At 41.7% G+C, this 23266-nt stretch overlaps 1 protein-coding gene across 4 annotated transcripts in view; it reads left to right on the top strand.

Moving 5' to 3' along the window:
- Positions 1 to 23266, top strand: part of ARMH3 (armadillo like helical domain containing 3) — a 122567-nt gene that overhangs the window by 24346 nt on the left and 74955 nt on the right. For all 4 annotated transcript variants that reach the window (XM_064717405.1, XM_064717408.1, XM_064717406.1 and 1 more), the window contains exons 15-20: positions 3141 to 3242; positions 7660 to 7718; positions 9048 to 9113; positions 10198 to 10267; positions 11736 to 11796; positions 14380 to 14468. In XM_064717405.1, coding sequence (XP_064573475.1) covers positions 3141 to 3242; positions 7660 to 7718; positions 9048 to 9113; positions 10198 to 10267; positions 11736 to 11796; positions 14380 to 14468 — 447 coding nt within the window. The remainder of the gene's footprint in view (positions 1 to 3140; positions 3243 to 7659; positions 7719 to 9047; positions 9114 to 10197; positions 10268 to 11735; positions 11797 to 14379; positions 14469 to 23266) is intronic.

Genomic DNA, 23266 nt, shown 5'->3' with positions numbered 1-23266 from the left:
CTTTTTTTTTTTTTTGAGAAATGAGGCTTTTGCTAGAAACTGTTTATCCATAATATGTAAATCAAGTGTGCCTGTCACCATAGTTATCTAAATGTCAGTTTGCTTACTGTTGTTAAATATTCATTCACTACGTTCATTGTAACAGCTCAAGAAGGATCCACTGGGGATATAAATACATTTTTCAGACTTTTCGCTAAATCTTTGAGCTATTCATAATATTGGGAGTGAGAAAGCTTCCAGACTCATTGCACAGACTTTGCCAACAGACATGGCGCATTACTGATGTGTCAGGAACCCCAGGTCTTCAGGACTGAATGGACTAAACTAAGCAGTTCATGCCTGGGAATGTGCAACCTTTATAACCTAAAAGCCCCATTATGTTTTTTAATGTGATTCAAATAGTGAAGTTACACTGATCTATTTGGTCTCTTGTTTCCAAGGGCTACAGTTTGGTGTTGAAGGTGATTGTGTAATCCTGAGTTCCATGAGAACCTCTGCTGTACTCTGGGCCTCTCACTGCACAGTTTAAAGAATCCTGCATTTTACTCTTGGCTTATCTCCTTCATCCTTCTGTGCCTGCCCTTGCCCTAGTTGAAGCCTTACTTGCCTCATTACAGGGTTATGAGATACAAGCCTTGAGTTTTGAAAGGTGTTTTATATTAAAGCAGACTTTTCTCTGAACCAAAATACAGCTGTGTACAGGATGAAATTCCCCTCAGAGCCCCCAACCTAGTCATCTAACAATCAGATTCCTCACTTCTTACAAGGTCCAATCTCATGATAAATACCTTTTTCTTTCCTAAAAGGTGAGAAAAGCCTTGAGCATTCCTGAGGATGGGCAGAAAAGAGATGATATAATACTTAAGATGTGTGTACTCGTGGTCTGTAAATCTGTTTCCAGTGCAAAGAGTGTCTTGTCTTAGGCTGCTTTTGTAGCATGAGAAGAGAGAGTCTTTGGTAAATTGTAATTCAAGCCATCTATGACCTTCTGAATGTGAGAACCTGTGAGTTTCACCCTCTAGGCAGCCAGAACAGTCATGTTATTGTCATGTCAGGACAGTTGCATAGAGCTGGAAAAGGTCTCCTTAGCTCTTGAGCCCAGTGCCCTGTGCTTGCAGGCATATCAGCATACAATCCCTTGAATTTATCAAGCTCTGACTGAATCTGTTAAATTTGTTTCCCAATAATTTCTGTTGGGGGAAGTTTTGAATATTCCTTGGTTAGAAATATTCAACTTTGCAACCTGGATTTCTTGTCAATTGCTACCCATTTGTCATGGTGTTAAGCCTCCCCTGAAACAAAGGTTGCTCTTCTTCACGTGTTGGTTTACTCACCTGTGTGTTTTGCTGTCTCTCAAGAAAGGTACTCTCTTCTTCTGGCCAACACACTAGCCTGTCTTTAAACTTGTTCAGGTTTAAGTTTATCCTCCTTGAACACAGCTTGTGCATAATTATGCCCAGTGTTTGAGACAAGGCCTCACCAGCACCTTGTGCAGGGCACTACAGTGTTTGTGTCTCTGTTGGAAGTGCATTTCTGGATATTTGTAGAACTGCACTCCTCAACCCTTCATGTTGGTAGCTTGTCACCTTGTGATCTGCTCATGGTATTTGGTTTGCAGCTGATGAGCTCTCAGCTTGCCATGGAAATAAATCCCCAAATTCCTGACCCTATGGCTTGCATTGTTTAATTTCATCTTGTGTTTGTTATCTGTTCTTGTTTTTATCCCATTCTTTGTGTGCAGTCTGATACTCCTCTGTGCTTACACATCCCAACTTTCTGCCATTAGCAGGTTCATTATCAAGCAATTATATCCAGGTTTGCTTCTTATGTCCAGGTCACACAGAAAAACAAAGAATTATTCTCTAAACTGATGTCTACAGAATTCAAGCAGTAATTTTTTCTCAGACCAGTAATTTCTCCAATTGTATCTTGTTTGCCAGATCTTTGATATGAAATAGAAATTTAATTTAATTTTCTTTATGGGTTCCCACCTATTTCCTTCACTTTTAATTTTTTTATACAAAGCTGTATTAAGTACTCTACTGAAATGTTCCTAAGCTAGCTCCATCAGCTTGGGGATCTTTTTGTCTGAGCTACTTTATCTTAAATGGCATCAGGCTTATCTGGCAGGATCTGCAGGTAAATGCATGATGCATGTTTCCCACTGATCTTTCTCCTCCCTTTCAATATTTCTTGTAAAGCTTTCCGAATGGAAAGGCAGAGAATGGCCCTTTAGGACAGCTCAGGCTCAGTCATCAGTAAAAATGTGGCTCAGTCACATGGTAGAGGCTTGACAGCTCATAAACTCAGTGCTTCAGATGGTGCATGGGGAATGGGGGAATGAGTGGGGAGGCACATGGTGCAATTAGCTGAGGAGATGAAATAGCTTCTTGTAAAGTCTAAGGCTGATGATGTCCACGGTTAGGGTGTCAGAAGTACAGCTGGTGTGCTAGAGAAATGCCAGTGAGCTGCTGAGGGTATGGAAGGTACAGTTCTGCTTCCTGCTGGGTTGGGATGTACCTAGCACAAGCTGTGACTGCTTTTGCTTCTTGGTTTTTATAGATCTTATGTTTCTGCCTTCCTTTTCTCTCTCTTTGGTACTGCAATAATTGTTACATTATGTCTTGTGTGTTGCTTCTGCAAGAGAAACTGTTGTTGAGAGGGAAGAATGGAATTGACACAGACCTTTTGGAACTAACATTTCAAAATTGCTGAAACAGGAAAGGGCCTTTCCTGGGCATGTCTTTTTACAAAATGAGAATTGTGTGACTGTTATCTGTGTTGCTTGTAAGAATTAATTGGATATCAGTGCAAATATCCCGATTTCCCCAGCCTGGGGATGTTGATGAGTGCTACAACCATGGGCTCATCTCCCTGGGAGGAGGAGCAGGGGCAGGATAGGGAAGGATATCACTCTGCAGAGTACCACAGTCTGTGCTTAGAGCAGGAGAAATGTTCTCTGAGGGAGTGGTACCAGTCTGCATAGCAAAATCTTTCCTGGGTGGTCATGGAGGAGGAGGTCAGGTGGCCCTGCAGGTAGGCTGAACCTACCCCAGACCTGTGAGTCTGTGTCTTAGTTCTCTGTATAGTTATTTCTTGTATTTGTATAGGATAAATGTGTCTTATCTGCTTTGTTCCAGTTATAAGCTCAGCAGAGCTGCCTTTGGATGCTGATGTGCAAACGAGCAACCTGCTGATAACCTTCTTGAAGTACAGCTCGATTGTGATGCAGGACACAAAAGGTAAGTGAAGTCTGTGCTTGCAGCCAACAGTGCTTCTGAAGTCAGGAGGGCACGAGAACATGCCTAGTGACTCCAGAAATAGAAGTGCAGTCTCTTTATTAAAAAATTGACGATTTCACCTTTTGAAAAAAATTAAGTGATTTCTTATTGTGAGATAAGACTTATGAAAGTAGGAGAGATGTCAGGTATGGAAAGAATTTAATAATAAAAGATAATACCTAATAACCAAGCCTGTGTATGTGCCAAAAGTGTGAGTATATCTGATTCACAACTATCTGTCAGAGAGGGCAAGTCTGACACCAGAGCTGTATTTTTAAGAACACTTAAAAACTGACACAGAGGGCAAAGCTCAGCATTAGAAGGAAATACTTCCTTTGTCCTTTGGTTAAACAAGTAGCTCTGTTATTATAAATAGGGCGGCAGCAGCTTAGACTGCGCTGGCAGTAATTTGCTTGAGAAAGTATCTGTGTTGTGCTTTTTGTTCTGTGGGGGTTAATTTCAGCTTGCTGGAGCTGAAGTATTGCTTAATCTCCTGCTCAGGGTACCCAAGGGTGCTGTTTTGCCCAGTGGTTATAAGGGCAGGACCACAGTGTGAACATAACAAGTGATCTTTGCACCGTATTTCAGGCTGTTACTGGCTTTTGCTGTTAAGTTAGATATAACAATAGAAATATGAAGATATCTGCAGAGCTATGATATATCAATTACTGAGTTTCATGAATGCATAGCATTGAATAAGAGAGCAGGCAGTTTCCTTTTATCTACTAGCTTGCAGTGAAGTTGTATTTCGCTGTCTGGCACTTGTTCAGTAAGCAAGCTAGTTGAAGAAAAAGTAATAATTGAAATTAGGACCAGAAGGAACTTCATGCACCCCTATCTGGTTTTGGCTGGGACAGAGTTAATTTTCTTCTTAGTATCTGGTACAGTGCTGTGGTTTTGGATTCAGGATGAGAATGATATTGATAACACACTGATATGTTGGCTCTGGCTAAGTAGTGCTAACCCCATGTCAAGGACTTCACAATGCTCTGTCAGTGGGGAGGTGCACAAAAAGCAGGGAGGGAGCAGGGCCAGGGTAGGTGACCTGAACTGGCCAGAGGGATATTCCACACCACAGAATGTCATGCCCAGTATGTAAACTGCAGGAGTTACCCAGAAAGAGATGATTGTTGTTTGGGGATGGGCAGCAGGCAATGAGCAATTGTATAATGAACTGTATTGTGCAGCACTTGTTTGTCTTTGGTTCTGTTACCCTCTCTCGCTCTGCTGATGATTATTATGATTATCACGATTATGATGATGAGGTTTCAGTTATTAAATTGTTCTTATCTCAACCCACATGATTTACTTTTTATTTCCAATCCTTCTCCCCACTGTGGGAAGAGGAGAAGCATTGTGAGTGATTGAGCAGCTGCCTGGTACTTAGTTGCTGTCTGGGGTTAAACCATAACTCCTTGGAACCCAGGCAGAATCAGGTTTACCTGTATCTTTTCTCAGAGGTTTTGCTGACAGGTTGGGTTAAGATACTGTGATAATGGAGCACCACTTTCAGCCTATCCATTCCAGTGTGTAACTGTCCTTGCTGTGAGAAAGCCTTGTGTGCTTCCTAAATTCTTTGCTGTGATTTAAATTAATTACTAGTTATCTTCTCCAAGATAGATATTGAGAATGGATTATTTATTTTTTCTATGTGTCATCCCGTGCGTATTTGAAGTCTGCTTTCATGTTTCCTCTTGCTTTTGTCTTTTGAACTAAACCCCATCAGTCTTGGCTCAGTCATTTTAATAGATTACACACGTGAGAAGGACTTAGCAGCTCTCTAATTTGCTCATTCTCATTTGCTTTTCTCAGGGTCTGTCTTGCTGATCCAAGACTCTGATGGAAGAATTTTATATTTTTCAATTTAACTTCTGCCCTTATTAGTCACTGTAATATGGAAAGTCTGTACAGGGCCTTGGAAGCTGCTACACAGGATTAGTTTCAGATAGAATAAAATCTGATAGAAGGGATTCCTTACTAAACAAGCCAGTGAGAGATGAGTTTATTGTGTTATGAGACAGGAGTTGATGTTTCTTTCTTTACTTTGGTTCTAGCTTGTTTAAGGTCTGAAATTTGTGTAGCTGATAGACCTCCTTCCCACCAGTAATTCATGGCAGTGAACTCCACTGATTGATCATTTAAAAAGTGTGCTTTCCAAACCCATACTTATTAATTCTAGTGGATATGTTCCTGTCCTTCTATTTTGATTATAGATGCAGCACTGCCTTATTTTTTTTCTTGTATAAGATCAAGCATGGAGCAGACTGCCCAGGGAAGTACTCAAGTCACAATCCCTGAAGGTATTTAAGAGACATGTAGATGTGGCAGTCAGGGACATGGTTTACTGGGAGATTGGCAGTGCTGGATTAACGTTTGGACTCCATGATCTTCAAGGTCTGTTCTAACCTAAACGATTCTGTGCTTCTATGTGACACCAGTGTAGCAAGCAGAATGAATAATTCTCATTCGCTCCTTGTGTCTTGAGACAGGTGGGAACACTTAGAGGGGAAACTGGTTTGTTCCACATCCAGGACTAGGCAGTTGTTTTGGTGCTATCCCAGAGAGCATAATTTAATAGATGGTGTTTGCTAGAGCCTTCTCTTGTTATCCTCCCTTGTGTCAGTCAGAGGCAGCTGCCTTGGGAGAAACAAACCCTCTGTGTCATTTTCTCCCATCTGCAAAACAGGTTTTGTGCTGCTATGCCTCCCTGTAGAAAGTGGTTTGCTTTGTTGCTTTAATGAAGGGTTCTGTAAAAGTGTAAAGTGTGTGCAAGTAACTGCTTGCATAGCTGCCCCACAGCTGCTGAAAATGGTCTGATGTTCACAATACACTGGCAGAGGGCAGAGTCCATGGTGTGGAACAGGAGCCTTTACAGCATCATCCCCAGAGAGAGAAGTGGTGGCAGCACCTACAGAAATATACAGGGAGGCCTTACAATATAAAAATAACAAGACTCCTGTGTATCAGTTTTATTCTAGGTCATTTCTCCTTCTTGCTGAAGTACAAAACTTCACACTTAAACGTTTTAGCTGAGGTAAGGAGATGGGAGAGGCTTTTAACTCTTCCATTCCAAAATTCCTCTTCATCTTACTTAGTGCTGCAAGATGAAATCAGCACACTTCAGGGCACATCTTGTTAGTAAATATCTGTCCCTGAGCTGCATAGAAAACAAAACAGGTGTCAAACTAGACAGAACAGCTAGCTAAGCCCATTCTATCTGTTTTTATAATTACCAGATACACACCAGCTAGCAAAGTGTTTGTCAAAGTCACCTGCAAAGAAGGAATTTGACTGATGCTGTCTTGTGCTTTACATGAAAGTGTGTCTGACTCTTTCAGATATCCCTCTCCTTTGAGTTTGACTCTAAGGCAGAAGTCTGGGATGGCATGTTTAGTACTCCTGTGCTTTAGAGCAGCTTTTGGAAATTTTGGGAATGTACAATGTGAAGCCTTCTCAGAATTTAGTTATGAGTGTGTTGTTTATGGTTGGTTTATTTTTGTGGGTTTTGGGGTGTGTGGTCCAAGCACATTATTATTTAGAATGAAGATTTTTAAATGTGCTTGATTGGACAGTACTTTCTTCAACATGATCTTACCTGACCCTGCTTTGAGCAAGGATTGAACCAGAGATTTCTTCTATCCTGTGTTACTCCATGACTATATGTATCTTGGGTTTTCTTATATTCAGGGTTAAAGTTGAGAGGGGTTTTAGATCATCCAAATAAAAATTGCATTCTTCTGCCTTAGTCCCTCTGTTTTGCTCCAGCTGTCATTCAAGGCAAAAGCTGTTTGAAGTTGTGAGATGAATAAGAAGTTGTGGAACATGGTCAGGGTGAAACTCTTGCCTTAAAATGCTAAGTCTTTGCAGAGTCCCTTCTTTCATGGTTTTGCAAAGAGCAAAGTAGGTCGTGTGTCTCAATGTTGGGGTTAAAGCTTGGAACTTAGAGCATAATGTCAGCAGTTGTTTTGCTACACAGTGCTGTGCCTCTGTGAAAGCTCTGCTGCTTGTTTCATAACCTACAGCAAAGGTGATGTTCTGCTTTCCACCTTGTCTAAGAGAGGGAACAGTGTGTCTCTGCTGTGACAGGAGGACAGTATTTAGAATATCTGTGGAAGTAAAACTGAATGTGACAGAATTGTGGACTGTTACAATGCTGTTGGAAGTTCAAATCTGAATCTTTGCTGTTGGTGCTGGCTGGTGACAAGTGGGTGGGATTTAGTGGCCAGACTGGAGGGTGAGTACTATCAGCTGTTATGGAGGAAGTAGGACTATGAAGAATCTCCAAGCTGGGCTTTTCTTTTGCTGCAACAGCTGTCTTGCTCTTCAGCCTTGCTAAGCTTGTGTGGCTCATGGAGGATTTGTTTTCTCTCCTTTGCAGATGAGCACCGGCTGCACAGTGGCAAGCTGTGCCTCATCATCCTCACGTGCATAGCAGAGGTAGGTTGCTCCCGTGAAGCTGCTCAGCTGATGGTGTGTTACAGGGCTCTATGCCCCTGCCTCCTGGGGGGCAGGAGCTGAATATCCACAGTGGTACTGAGTGGTGAGGTCCTCAGACACTTACTTGATGCAGGACTGTTAAAGTTGACTTGAGATTTGAAAATGGGATTATCTTATTGGAGTTGACCAAATTCTGGGGATGAGTAGAGAAAAGAGCGAACCCAAAGCCTTTTCTCTCTTAGCTTTTGAGTGACCCTGTGGTGTGGCTTTTAGATGAGTAATGTGCTAATGGCTTTCAGCTGAGAGCTGTTCATGGTAAACACAGGCTGTGCCATGTCCCTTCTGCCAAAGAAGGATACAAGCTGAAAGTAAGTCGCGTGTTTGTAGGTCCCTACAAGCAAGACAAGTAGCAAATGTGGTAGTAGGGTGAGAAAGCAGCATCACAGAGTTCTGTCAGCAGTCCTGGCTGAATGTGGCACTGTCTCATGGGGACCATGTTCTAATGGCTGACTGATGTCCTGAATGGTGGTTGTGTTTGTGTGGCATTTACATTTTGCTTGCTTGCAAGTGAAGACCTTTCATCCTTAAAGAATAAAAAGCAGTGAGGTTGATAGCCCTTGTAAGGATTCTGTAATAATGTTTCTTCAGGGTGCAGCCTGAAAACAAATCATCTACATTTAAAATTTTTCTAAAAAAATGGTTTTGGCACTTGTTCTTCAGGTGGCTGCATAGATAATGTAAGATAAGAAATTCTGTTCCTGCATAACAAGGGCATTCTTTGGTTCTGATATTAAAGAGAGGGTATATTTATTAGCTATTCTGGCTGTGCATTATCTGGAGAAGACTCTTTAATTTGGAGGTGGTCTTGGAATGAAATTTGCTTGAGGGATGGACCAGCTCATAAACCTATCTGCTAGTACTGTAGTAGCATCTGGAATCAAAATGCCAGAAGAAACCTTTATCCACACAGGCACAGAACTGGTGCTGGAGACCCACCTCTTATATTATATACCTGGAGCACTTGTTAAACTTGTCACACCATGGTGTGTACAGTCCAGAGTTTAAATGAGCAAAGGGGGAGAAAGTTAGACTGAACTACTGCTTGTTTTGTTAGCAATTTATTTTTCTAATGTGGAATTGGGATCAGGAGGGGTTTACTTTTGTGTGACTGGAAACATGGGTGGGACAAGAAGAAATGGACAGATAGCTTTATAGCTTGGTGGTTGGTTGTATCTTGCGAGTTTGACACTGAAACACATGTGATTTGAAAGCCAGCTGTAGGGTGTTGGGCTTTTCATATCTCCTCCCGTTTTTCGCCCTTCTCAATAGGATCAATATGCTAATGCTTTTCTTCATGATGACAACATGAATTTTCGTGTAAACCTACACAGAATGGTGAGTCTCTTCCTCCAGATTGTTTTCTCTTTAGAATGCAAACACAGAGGATTTGAGTATGTATGAAAAATATATGTTGAGAATTGTGTCACAGTCATCTAACCTACATTGCTAAGGCATGTGGAAATACTGTCAGAAATGCAGTAGCTGCAGAATGATTTGAAAGTTGCTCTCAGAATGTCTCCATTCTTCAAAGAACAAAGAGCTCTTTGCCCTGTCAGTGAATTCAGAGGCCTGTCTAGCTGGCGAGGAGCTTTGTATTACGAGGTCTCTGAGGAAATCAGTGCTAGAGAGAACGTTCTGCCTTAATCTCCAGCAAGCATTAGCCCTCATGTGATACATAATAGCCAGCTGGAGTTACACTGAGTGCTCTTATTTGGCTTATTCTGGGCGGAGTAATTCACCTTCAGGGAGGAAAGTGTTTTTTCCAGAGCTTTTTCCTGTGATGGAAATGTCCTTACCTGGCTCATGAAGCTCTGCACTTACAAGTAACTTGAATAGTTATCCTAACTTGATCCATTCTGTCTTTGTGGTACTGGCACAAAGTTCCACCTCATCTGACAGTGAAGCAGCAACTGAAAGTCACTCACTGTTCAAGAAAGAAACAAACATTTTACTTTATGGAGACCGTACTGCAAGAATTGCTAGTCATTAGCCCTTAGCAACAGATTTGCTATCCAGTTTGCCTTTCTGGTCTGTTTCAGTAAACACCAAAGCCATTGACTACTGTACACACTGTTAAGAATGCCAATCACACTTCTGGGTCAGAAACAAATCAGTATGTTAACCAAGGGGGAGGAATTTCTGTGTGATTTGTTTTTGTCTTGAGGTCCCTCTCCTCAGTAGAACAGTGCCTCCCAGATACACTGCTAGAGAAAGAAATCCCCAGTTATCAGCATGCTGGAAAGCAGGCACAATTTTGTTCCAGCCATGGTCTTCAGGATTAGTATGTATAAGATGGTAGTTGGATAAAAAGACAAAAGGAAGCCTGTGCTGATTGTACTATTTGCTTGGAAAATACAGTAATACACAGACTGTCACTTGAAGCTTGTGCTGACTTCTTTTGACCTTGGTGTGTTTGCAGCCGATGAGGCATCGGAAGAAAGCAGCAGACAAGAACCTGCCGTGCCGCCCGCTGGTGTGTGCGGTGCTCGGTGAGTGTTGGCAGAGCTCCTGGGTGCTCGTGCCTCCTGAAGCATCTCTTGTTGGGCAACAGAAATATGAGATTTGAGGATTAAATGGAGCAGTGGATGGACTTAAAAGAAGGACAGTTACATACTAAAGATGTTTTCAGCAATCCATGCCCATCTTTGTACATGGCTACCTTGCAGACAAATCCAAGATTGCAGCTCTGTAGCAATAAATCCTACCATACATTTACAGAAAATTTTACAGACACTGCTTGGTCCATTTGAGCTGAGTTTTTAGTAAGAGGGAGGGCAGTTGATTAATAAGTTCAGTGTTTAGGTGAGTGTGGTAGCAACGACAAGTACTTTATAGATGATATGGTAATGGCAGACCTGTGGTTCACAAAAACATATTTGTGAACGTGTTTGCTGGGCATTGAGCCTTTTCTGAGCCAAAAAACAACAGGAATGTTAGTAGCTAGGATTGGTTTTGCCTGTGGATATGGAGGCGTAGTTGAAAGCTTTTCATGCAGCACATGATTAAGTTGTGACTCTCGTTACTGTGGAGGCCAAAAGCACATGTGAGTTCAGAAATGGATGGAGCCTGCATCCCTGAAAGGCTGTTCAGCCTCATGGTACAGGAGCAGTCTTAGACTTCAGCATTTTGAAACGTGATTGTTGAAGCCAAGACACAACAGCTGAATGAAGAATCTTTCTAGAGCTCTCAGATCCCACAGACTCCTCACCTGCACTGTTCCTAGTCACTTTTGAGTCATGCTGCTGGGCTCTTACTGCCCTAGGAGGTTACAGCTCACGATTGTGGCTTGGTATGAATATTTTGTGCTGAAGTTGGGTTGAACACACCCCCACACATATTCAGTTGTCATTGATTAGCTTCTCTCAATTGTATTTCTATACTCTTTGCCTCTTATCTTCATACTGGAGGCCCTTAAATGTTAGACACATTCTGCTTTTTTCTTCTTTCCCTGAATTAGTCTTAAGCACAAGCTTAGCCTGTGTTGAGGTCAAACTAGCTTTACTTGCTTCAGAATTTATTTTAGGAAAAATAGGTGTTATTTACAATGTGTCTTTAAGTAGCATCTAGGTTGTGCATTGTTTCTGAATAAATTTCTAAAATGTGCTTCTTAATGGAATTTTCCATTAGTGACAGGGCTTGAAATATGAGAGCAATTCTAAACATCAGAAGTCATGGTATAGTCTTTATTTGACTAATAGTGGGGGAAACCATATGGGGAAGCAGTGCCTCAAAGCAAATTACAGTATGTACCCTCAGTTTCCAGTAGGTTCTTTTCTAGTTCTAGCAAATGTCTACTGTTCTTTAGAACAAACAAACAAAAAAGTGAAATCCCTTTCATCTAAGAAGGACTATTGTCTGGTAGAGATAGGTAGGTGGGGCAGTTTGACTTCCTTGTAGTCTACTAAAAGCTAACAGTAGCCAGCTCAATACTTACTGTATAATTTTCTTTTCTGTCAGATTTGATGGTGGAATTCATTGTAACACACATGATGAAAGAATTTCCTATGGATCTCTATGTGTAAGTGTCTGTGGGGTAACTCACTGTGATTTCATTTGAAGTTTGAATTTAGGTAGAATCCTGCCCATAGAGCAATCTTCTGGCTGAAATAACACTTTGTGGCTGGTGGGGAGTGGGATGGCTTTTCATGAACTCTTCCAGTAACTTTTTCTACTTCAAAAATCCTCTGTGTGCCAGAAAATTGAAAGCAATTCAATTTCAGACTGTTTCCCTAATCTACTTGATCTAACACAAAGAGCTTTTCAGTCTAAAAGAAGTTTCGTAACACGGAGTCATTGCAGCAATCCCCACTTCCCAGAAGATGAATCTTGGTCTAGAAACAGAAAAGACAGTTTTGAAAAAGCAAGGATGACTGGCACGAGGCCTGGAAGGCAGTGTGGAGAGGGAGGGAGGGAGGTTTAAGCCTGAGATGGCCTGCTAGGCAGCAAGGGGTAAAACTCAGCAATGGACAAAAGGAGACCAGAGGACAGAGCTGCTCCTGAGCACTCCCTGTGTCCCACAGGGGCCTCTCCAATGCTTTGCACTGCTTTAGCCTGGAGGGCAGAAGTAGGATTTAGACAGTTTGTTGGCTTTGCTCTGACTGTTTGTACAGTGCTGAATTTCCCCAAGATGTGAACAGCACTATATTCTGGAACGAAGATAAAGATAGGATGTTTTCCCTTAAGGTAACTTTTCAGCATATTCTGGTTTTGCCCAAATAACCTTGCAATTACAGTGCCTTTTCAAGGGTTGTGCAGTTCAACTGAGCTTGTGAGAATTTCTTTTTTTTAATGACAATTGCAGAACTAATTGTAGATGAATGTAATGCTTTGAAGTTTCACAAGAAAGGTGTGAAATGCTTGGACTCAAAAGCAGCATCACATCTAGAAACCCCATAGCATTAGAAATAATGAGCAGTAGCGACCATCAGTGGACATTTGTATCCATTTGTTTTGGCATGTTTGTGCAGTCCTTTCACTCTGCTCCTGTCTGAAACCATCCCATAGCAGACACAGTTATTGCAGACAAAGCAGGTGTTCTGAATGCACAAGTAGTGTCATACTTCTCTGCAGTGCATTTAAGAGGTGACGATATGAAGCTGCACAAGGCTGGGCATATTAATATTTAAAAGAGAAATCCAGGTTCCTTAGACTAAGAGTACTTTTTGTCCATTATTTGTATTATGAATCCTCAGCACGAAACTTTTAAAACCCAGAGACATCCCACCAAGACAGATAACTTCATAACTTGACTTACAGCCAAGCAGATACAGAGGTGAAAATGTGCTGGGCATTGTCCGGTACCAGTAACATCAGAAACAGGAGATTTCTCCCATAGGGGTTGCTGTTCCTGATCTGAAGACAGCTGTCTATCCTAGCTGGTTTGCTTTCTTTTCTTGGCTGAATTCATGAGAATCCAATTTGAAATGCAGCACTTAATGTCATGCTCAGTGATTATAAATAGTTTTACCTTTATTCAAAGTTAGTTTCAGTTCTTGCTTTATTGTATTTTTGGGATTATCTATGGGTCTGAAAAGAATAATGCATACCTTCTGCATCATATTTTTTTGCTGCAACCTTGTTTTAAAGCCTTGTCTTGAACTTTTCACCTCATTTTGAATAAATTCCATGCAGATTTTTAGAATTTAATTTCTCCATGTTTATCTGATGTGCAGTGTCTTTCATCAGTGTCTTTTCAGAAAGATGTGGGATAATAATGAGATAATGTGTTTTTGAGAAGTAGGGATTTGGGGGAAAGAGATGTTTCTTTCTGTTTTGTAGTCTTCCTTCTATTTTTTCTCCATGTCAATAGCTAAAAATAGCTTGGCCTGACCAATTCAAATATGTATATATTTTTGTCTTGCCCATAATGATAGTGTTAGAGAATTTACTCACTGTACTGTATTTTTAGTTTGGATGTTATTTGTGAAGAATGTTTGTGCACTTAGGAATCTGTATGAACATTAGATGCTATAGAGACCTACAGCATTTGGAGACTTGATAAGTGCACTTCTTGTATGTTGGGGGATTCCAGAGTTTGCATGTGTATTGCATGAACATTCCAAAGCTCATACTTAAATTAAGGAGACTGGAAAATTTGATAGAAATATATTTCTTTTGTTTTTTAATGTAATTAAACCATATACCTCAGTCAAACTAAAAGTTCTGTAGTTTTTCTGACACCCTCATTTCCTTTAGCCTCATCACTGGGGCCAGAGAAACACAGAAGCTTCATTGTGTCCAAATTTTACAGCAGCTTGCAGTATCTCACTGCAAGTTAAGTAACTTGTTCTGTAGTTTATGAGGCCCCTAGGTTAGGGTAGCAAGGAGTGAAAAGTATTTATTGAACAACGAACATGCATTTGTGGTCAGTCCTATTCTGTTGAGTGTAAACTGGCGTACAGGCCCCTTTTTTCATTTGGTCAGATTCTTTCTTTTGTGAGTGTTGATTCCCCTTAGGAGGCAAAAGTCACAACTCCCATCCTCCTCTGGTAGTCTTTGAATTTGTCTATTTTCCTGCTGCTGATTTCAGTGGTATTTCCAGGCTTGCTGTAGAGTTGTGGGGAGATACAATGTCATTAATCCTTTGCCCTCTCTTTTCCAGACGGTGCATTCAGATTGTGCACAAGCTGCTGTGCTACCAGAAGAAATGCAGAGTGAGGCTTCATTACACTTGGAGGGAGCTCTGGTCAGGTACTTGGCCTCTGCAGAGACAGTCAAATAGGAAAAAACCCACAGTGATGGTTGTTCTGTGGCCATAACTGCTTGTTCCCTTGCTGCTGGGTTGAAAAGCAAGCAGCAGTTCTGTTAAAGCATCTTTATGTTGCTTCTTAGTTGCTGCATGCAAATTGCCTCCTTTGGAAAGCTAGTTCATTATCATAATGGTAGCTAATTTACTTCCTTGTCTTCCATGCTCACTACGGTATCCAAATGTCTTTGTTTTTCTGTTCCATTACCTGAGTCTCTCTTTACCTGATTGGAGAAAATGGAGTAATGTTTTATGGAGTAGTATTTCTCTCTCAGATATTTGTGAGTAGAAAGGAGGTAGGCTCTTGGGTAAAGGGAGATGGACCTTGCTTTTCCTTTTACTGCAAGAGATGCTCACGCATAGTATAGTGTATGCAGCTCCTAAAGAGAGCAGCCTTGAAATGTCAATGTGAGGGAAGAGAGGCTTTTAACTCTGACCTTTGAGTTGATGGTAGATAGTCTGGTTCGTGCCACTTGCATCCCAAGATGGATAAATAAGTATTGTGGAGTCTGAGATAATCTAGTGGACAGCTTTGTAGGACTCTTATGTGAAGCAGTCATTGTGTGGGAGGTCTGGGGAGGGGAGTAGCAGAATGGGTGATGAGACCTAACAGGCATCTTTGGTGGATATGGTTTGTGCTTCAGTTCTTATGTAGCCAGTGAAGTAGCTCAGCCAGGAAAGTACAGTTAATCCCCTTGCTGTTGTGGCTTAAACAAGAGCTTTATGAAAATTCAAGGGAACATGGCCCTAATTGTGTATTCCTGGAGCTGTGCTTGAGACCTAGGATCAGCGACTTGCCTGGTGTAATGCAACTCTCATCGGAAATTTGAGAGGATGGGTTTTGAAAGAGGCAGTGATCAGTGGTTTGTGAGGCTCTTCTCAATTGACACTGAGTACTTCCCTTCAGTAGCTTTGCCCAGCTGAGATGTAGGTACTGAGAAATGAACCAACAACCTGAGTCATTTTCAGTTACTGAATTTTCACCTTATGTGACATGTGGCCCATTCAGACTTTCTAAATTATTCCTGCAGAAGGTGAAGTGGGTGCCACTAATTAAGGGATTAGCAGTTCCTTTTCAGTTGTTTTCCTCAGAACAGAGCCCCTAGAGGCATGGCTGTAGTGTAGTGCCAGTTCAGGAGATGAGTGTGTAGAATGTGGATGTCTGTTGTGAATGGAAATTGCATCTGGCAATGTGTGTGATATCTTCTCAGCAGTTACAGTGAACCAGAGCCATTTCCATTTGGCCAGGATGGAATTTTTTGCTTTTCTACATACTGGCAGAGTGGAAGTTTGAAATATAGCACCTTTAGCTTGAAAGTATTCTTCCACAGTTCAGGGAGCACTCGTTGGCATCTTTAAATCCTTAACTTTCCCTATTTTAGGGAAGGAGAAAAAATTAACATACTCACTATGCATTGAGATTCAGCATCTTGGGATATTCTTGTTAGCTGTCTCTAATTAGCTGGTGTTTATATAGACCTTTGGAAACATAAAGTGCCTCAGAAGTATTAAGTACTGCACATGCTTTGAAAGCAAAGCAGTAATCTAAAAACACTTGGGTTGGTCAGGTTTCTGTGAAGGAGCTGAAACATTGGCACACCCGATGTAGCTGAAGAGCTCTATGCTTATGATAGATTTTTGTGTATTTTGGGTGATCCTCTTCTGAGTGTAAACTACTGTAGAATGTTTCAAAATTATTATTTTTTTAATAGGATGTTGAGGTGAACAGAGAGAGATTCTTCTGTAGCTGCATAAGTGGTTTATACAGGCTGGAAGACCCTGGGTGAAATGGTGCATACACCTGTAAAAGGGCAGGGCTGTTCCAGGTGTGCTTCTAGAATGCTACATAAGTTGCAGAATAAATGCTAATTGCCAGCCCTGTCTTGAGATCTGTTTCATACTTAACTCTGACCCTGTCAAGGTTGCTCTTTGATTACCCAGAATGCTGCTGCCTTTGATGTGAAAGAATATCTCTTTCTGTGGTGTTGATCTGTGTGACAGACAATTCCAAACCAGAGCACAAGACTTCTGAAATAATTTCTGTCCTTCATATGACCATCAGGCTTTTGTTTTGGCTCGAGGAGTTAGTTACCACTGCTGGATGAACAGCCAGAAGGGAGCAGCTATTCGCTGTAAGGTCTGAGATACCTGGTTGCCCCATCAGGTGTGCTTCACAGAAGGTCTTCAAGCCCACACTTGTCTTCTGGAATGACAAAGTGTGTGATGACTTTAGCAATGCCCCTGTGGTGTAGTGTGGATAATAGCAGTGGAGGCCCCCCAGCAGAGCTGAGTGGAACAAAGAAGCTGGAGGGAATTTGTGTAAGGAAGTATTGGAAGAAAGGGAGAGAGTTATACCTGGCACATAAAAGGAGGAGAGTTTTTTCAGGCAGAAAATTGAGTGGGAGAAGAAGACAAAGAGAATACTGGGGGCAGGGAGTCGGTATCGGGTGCGGAGGAACTGAGATAAAGGCTGGAGGTGGAAGCAGTAGCAGTGTATGGAGCCTTCTGTTCACTTGCCAAATCTAATGTTAGCTAATCTCTAATTAAGGAAAGCCACTTGGGTGTCATCTGATGGATTGATGCTCTTCCTTTGTGGATGCTTTGTCTTCAGTATGGAAGGCCAGCAGCACTTGGAGAGTTGCTGCATTTAGTGTTTGATTTTAATTTGCAGTGATGGCAGGGAAAAGCAGTGGAGCCAGGTGCTTTGGCATCTCTCAGGACACGTATCATGCTGTTTATGCAGTCTGTAATATTTTATGCTTTTTTGGATATGCCATTATTTGGCACATTGTTTCCATATGATCTTATTTCTGTTGAACTTTCTTCTGCAACATCTGAGCTTAAAGAAGAACAATATTGTTACAGTCTTTGGATGTGATCCAGCCTGAGCTTCTCTATTAGAATAATTTTTTCACATTAAGTTAAGGGACCAGAGGAATGGTACTCAAAGCAGTATAAATCTCTGGCTGTGCTGACCAGATGACCAAGAATGTTTAGGTGACAGAGAAAGATGCAGGGATTTGAGAGCTGGAAACAGGATTGACAGAAAGAAAACTCTGTGGGTGGCAAGAGTAGTGTGTAGAAGCTTGTTCTAGCTAAAAGCAGTGTGAAAATAAATATCAGATCACTAGTGGAGCTAAATTCTGGAACATCTTAAAAAGAGAGCTGGAGAGTGAGATCTGATTAACCTATGAATGATTGGCAAAGGCAGTTACTAGGTACACCAGACATTCAGATTGAGAAATGTCTGTTGGTCTTGGTTCTTTTTTAGTAGCCCTTTTCAGCAGTCTGTTCACTTCTGTTCCACCACTGATTAGTGTGCAGCTCTTCCCTTTGAGTGCTAAAGAAAATTTTCAGGTTTTTCACCACTGACCACATACCATTGCTGGTACTAGCCTGGAAATTTGGCCAAGGTCAGAAGCTCTAAGTGGATATGACTCTGTTGACCTGTTTGCTTGCAGACGTTTTGGCCAACTGGAAATCTCCTGGACTGTTATGCCAGGTACCTTATTCTTTTTAAACACTGATTAATTGAATGTCAAGTGTAAGGTACTTCCTCGAGCCAATAGGAAACTTGGGAACAGCCAGTTCACTGGTCCCAGAAACAGCCTGTTATGCCCAATGTTCTTGGGCTGGTTTGTACAGCACTTGAGTGATGGACCGTGCTATATGTGTTGTTGTTGTTGTCAAGCATGTATGAGCTATGCCAGAAGAGTTTTCATGAGTCATTTAGGCTTTTTATATAAAAAGAACTCATTTCTTCAACTCCTCCCACTTCAAAATTAGCAATGCTTGAGCAATTCACGCTGAGCTTAGGGGGTGCAGGTAACTTCTTTGCAGTTGCTATGGTTTGCTTTAAGCAAAAGCTATGTTTAAAGAAACAGAAAGGCAGTACTAATAAAGACTTCTAATAGCAAGAGTAGAGCCTAAAAAATCTGAATTATAATAATGATGAAATAGCTATTTATTGGGGTAGTTGAATGCAAAGTAGGATTAACAGTGGGTATTACCATTAGTAAGATCAGTTGAAGATCAGTTTTCAAATTGTTTTAACATAAGGCTGTAGTTCCTTATCTTGTAGCTTAGTTAATTTGGTAGATGCAGAATGCACTGTTAAAATAAGGGTACTTCAAATATGTAGCACCATTAAGAAGTTAATTTTTCTCCTTTTCATTTTAGGGTTATCAAAGCAGACTTCTACAATGCTGCTAGACAAAATACATTTTTTTTTCCTTTTTGTACACTCTTCAGATCTTTTTGTCAGGTTCTGTATTTATAACAAGAATAGTACTGCATTCAAAAATTCTTGGGTGTATAATAAAAACATGAATGGTTCCTGTGTGGAAGATTTTAAAGAAACAATTTTTTGTGGAGGAGAATGTTCCCCCCCCCCGAATTTCAGTGTATATAATACTGCCCTTATGCAGTGCATATTTAAGATGGTATTGTGTAATCACTTTGTTTTAATATTTTTGTGACTGAAATGTTGATTACTGAGAGTGTGTTAGCTATGTAATTTCTGGTTCTACAACTGTGGATCAGGTCTGCTTCAACCCTCTGATTTATGTTGCTGAACAGACTGGAAGTCAGGTGATGTTGTGTCTTCCCTTCATCTCTAATCCAGCTGTCACTGTCATTTTCTGCAGCAGCTATCTGGCAAGGGAAGCTTATCATCTTGCAGCTCTTGTGGAGGCAGGATTCACACACTGGTGTACCACACAGTCGAGTTCACTGGCAAAGCTCCTGGTCACTGGATGCCATGAGAGTTTGGAAAGAACATAGAGCTGCTTGGCCAGTTAGCAAATGGCTCAGTTTCTCACACAAACGAAAAGCTGTAACTTTGCGTGCCATGGAATACATTCTGGGAGTTTGCAGCCCTTAGGGGGTTCTATTTTCTTTATTATAGGAGTGTTGGTGTTTGTGATATGTGGTACTGTGTCGGCCCAAGCTGGGTTCAGGAATGCAATTGTTAATCCTGTTATCTATTTCACAGTATGATATATCTGTCATACTGAAGGAATTCAGGAAAGGATTGAAATTGAAAGATGGTTTTATAAAATAATTTTTGTTTATAGTTGTGGTGAGTTGTGAGTTGATAGTTATTGATTTATTTAATTTGTACTCCGGGCAGAACTCCACGTTGCCCCAAAGAAAACCCCAGTCCCATCTTACACAGCTCACTTACAGGCAGCAAGATGGGAAGGTCAGAAGGAGGACTGCAAATGTCTGCTTGTAGTATTCTGCTGTCATTCTCAGCTGGTGGGACTCTCCTGCTCACCTTTCCACATTACCTCCTCAACCAAAGCTAGAATATTTTCATGGGAACACTCCAGCCATTTAGTGAAATGCCCTGGTGTTAAACTCTTAAAGAAGATAGTGTAAGAAATGCAGAAACTCAGTGGCTTCTTGTAAAGGAGGATAATCTAAATTCCCTGCATGGATCATTTTAAGGAAGCATCTGCTTTTACTTAATTCTAGTTTGCTTTTACTTTATGTTGACATATTTTAATATTGATAGTAAAGGGTTTGACCCTGATAGCTAGTGAACAGAAAAAGTAGAATATCAGATTTGGGCCTGTTATTGATCACCTGGTGAGATGAGGGTGGGAATTTCTCAACATAACATGTTGCTTATCTGAGCAACATATCTTGCTCAGATAAGCACAAATGGAATTTAGTCATTTGCATGGGTAAAAGTCTGGCAACGTTTTGGTCATCCTGCCTCAGCTTGGCAGATCTCATCCAGATATGTTGCTCTGTTGTGTTTTTAATAAAGCTAGCAAATGCTGGAAAACTTGATTGTGCATCATTAACAGTTTGCAGATCATAGTGACCTAGTGGAGATAGTGTGATAATTTCTCCTGGGAAATGGTCCCATTGATGATAGAAGTGTTACAGGCAGCTGCTCAAAGCTGTTTCTTTATCTGTAAGGAGGGATTGCAGCACTCAGAATGCAGCACTCAGAATTTATCCCATGCCCCTTTTTGTGTTCAAGCAGCATCACTCCTGGCTTCCTTACCTTGCAGTCTTTCCATGTTCTCACACAATATTTCTTCTCTTTCTCCAGATTCTCCACCTTTTCTGTTTTAAAACCTGAGGCAAAAATGTGCAATGTTAACTCCCAAGACTACTGTTTAACAGTGTGAACCTACACTGTCAGACAAAACAGAACTGAGCTCAATACTACCCTTTCTTCTAAAGAGGGATGAAGGTTATGGGTGTGTGTTTTTTTTTTTTTTTAAACAAATTAATTATTTATTTGTAAGAAAAAAGCATATTGTTCATCTGAGCTTTAGCTGAAGTTGGAAAATTTGTGTTATTTCTTATTGCTTGCTGGATTGCCATCTAGCAGCGTTGCTCTGGCATCAGCAATCAGCATTTCCATTAAGCTTGCAATTTCACACTGTTGGCTCCATTTAGGTGGGAACAGTGAGTACCAGGGATGGGGGCTGTATGAAGAGAGTAAAGGCTTGCAAGTGAAGGAGCTGCTCGACTAATCCTGGGAGCGATGGCTCGTGCCAGCGTGTGCTCCAGCCCTCTGGCAAGCTGTTGATTCTCATTAAGGAAACAGCCTGCTTTCATGGATGGGCCCTTGAGAGCCAGTCATAGGGAAAAGAGAGGGCAGCTGTGGAGTGCTGGTAATGGGGAGCCTGCCAGTTGGCAGCTGCTTTTTGCCTTTTGGAGCTGTGGTGGCTGAGGAGCAACTCGGCAGTGCCTGTGGCAGGGTAGAGGAGTGCCCAGGCAGGATGCTCCCTCCTGATCAGAGCACAGGGAAGGAGCTGGAGCATGTTGACTCATGATGTTGACAGAGCTTTTATTGCTTCCCTTGCTCCTGAGAAGGGACTGCAGTGTTGGTGCAAGAGTCTTGTGTTCTAATGCTGAGGGTGATTGACAGGAAGCTGCAAGTGCTGTCCCTGAGTAATTGCTTCACTTGTCCAAGGGTGCTGGGGTAGTTTGTGCCTCAGGGAGTTCTGGTGTGTTAGTTTGTAATAGCAATGTAACTATTTCTCTGACAGGATTCCTATTCCTACAACTCTATCTGGAAAATACCTCTGTAGGTTCTTTCCTGTCAAACCCAGTCTGTAGATTCTTATCTCCTGCTGAGTTTGTTTTGATCACTGTTCTTCTGAGTGCCTGCCAAAGCTGAATGTGGCCAGATCTGCACCCTCTTAACACTTAGGTCATCTCAGAATATCATTTTTGAGCCTTTTGCTTCCCTAAATCCGAATTGTGTTTCAGGTATAGCATTTTCTAGAAGTGATTACTCTGTTCTGGGGTCTCTTCTCCTCATAGCTGCACAGTGGACTGTATGGTTATCCTAGCTTAGCACTTGTGACTTCTAGTCTGTAACAAGAGAGTGGACTGGTCTGTGGTTATGGTGTTGGCATGTTGTGAGAATCTGCTTTTTTCACATTCTGTGCTGTAATTTCCCTTGTGTAAGGGAATCATGCTGAATTTTAGAAAGCATTGTTTGGCCTATTGTTTTTCAACAAGCGTTTGATGTTGACCATGTAGAGACAGCACACTAAGCTTAGGTGGGTCTTTGACCTGGCCAAGTACAGCCAGGGCTCGTGGTGTTGCTGTTTATACTTCCAGTGCTGTTGCAGGCAGAATGCTTCTGTTTTCTCTTGTATATTGGAAGAACTGAAGCACAGAACAACCAGTGCTGCTTCATGGAGAATCTAATCCACTCTATTCTTAGTTGCACTTGGCCTTAACCGGATCTGGCTACAGTGAGTGGTGTGGACCTTGCCTTGCCAGTATCTGCATGTGAGCAGGATGGCTGTAGGAGGTGCGGGGTGGTTACTGTGCTGCTGAAGCACTTGTGGGCAGATGACTTCTCTGCAGCATGAAAGTGTTGTCTGGATGCCACAATCAGCTGCCTTCCAGTGGTAGATGGGTGGGGATCCTTGTAAGGGGGTTCTGGTTTGAGACACTGGAAGGAGGACACTGAATACACTGTTGGTTCAATGGTAACTTCTAGAGAGAATGGGAAAGTCACTGTTCTTCCCTGTGTGCCCTGAAAGTTGAAGGGTAGAAAACTGGAGAATTTTAGTAGAGCACTGGATCCTGTTAATGGATGTTGTACTGCAGCTGAGGAGCCCTCACATCTCTCTCTGCCTTGCTCCTTTCTTGAGGGCCATTATATGCACCATTAGAAGATTCTTGACCTGTAAGTGCAGCAGATGCAGTGACAGAGGCCTCTGTACTGTGCTCAACCCATCCAAGCTCTCATTGATGAGTGTTTCAGGGCTTTTCTCTTCTGCTCCATTGTGCAATAACACATCACAGCCTTCTAATGCTCCTGGCAGAGTCTGTGCTACATTCTGACTTGCCCAGGGGATAATACTACTCTTTTTCCCCCCTTTTCTCTTGGCCTACCTCCATGGTCCCATTGCATTACACATGATCCAAACAAAGAACACTGAGACAGTAAATAAATAAACCCCCAACTTTGTGTGAATCCAAATTCACCTGGGGCTGAATATACTTCTGTTTGAAATGAGGCTTACAGGGAGAGAAGGTAAGTCTGCTGTGTGAATAGGAATAGGGGAAGGAGGGCGTGAAGGGCAACTGTAACAGGAATTACCTGCTTCCTGGTAGAAGAAAATGAGAGATGGTGGCTGCCCACAGTCTTCTCACAGAGGACTGGCGTGAGGGAGGGCAGCAAATAACTGAGCAGGCGTGTACTGCTGCTCCTTAGCAGACAGAGTGGCTACAGAAGCTGATAAGGGAAAGTGTC

This window comes from Zonotrichia leucophrys, chromosome 6, assembly GCF_028769735.1.
Source record: "Zonotrichia leucophrys gambelii isolate GWCS_2022_RI chromosome 6, RI_Zleu_2.0, whole genome shotgun sequence".
NCBI classification, from domain to species: Eukaryota; Metazoa; Chordata; class Aves; order Passeriformes; family Passerellidae; genus Zonotrichia; species Zonotrichia leucophrys.
The sequence above is the reverse complement of the archived record's forward strand: the minus strand, read 5'-3'. Positions and strand labels throughout refer to the sequence as shown.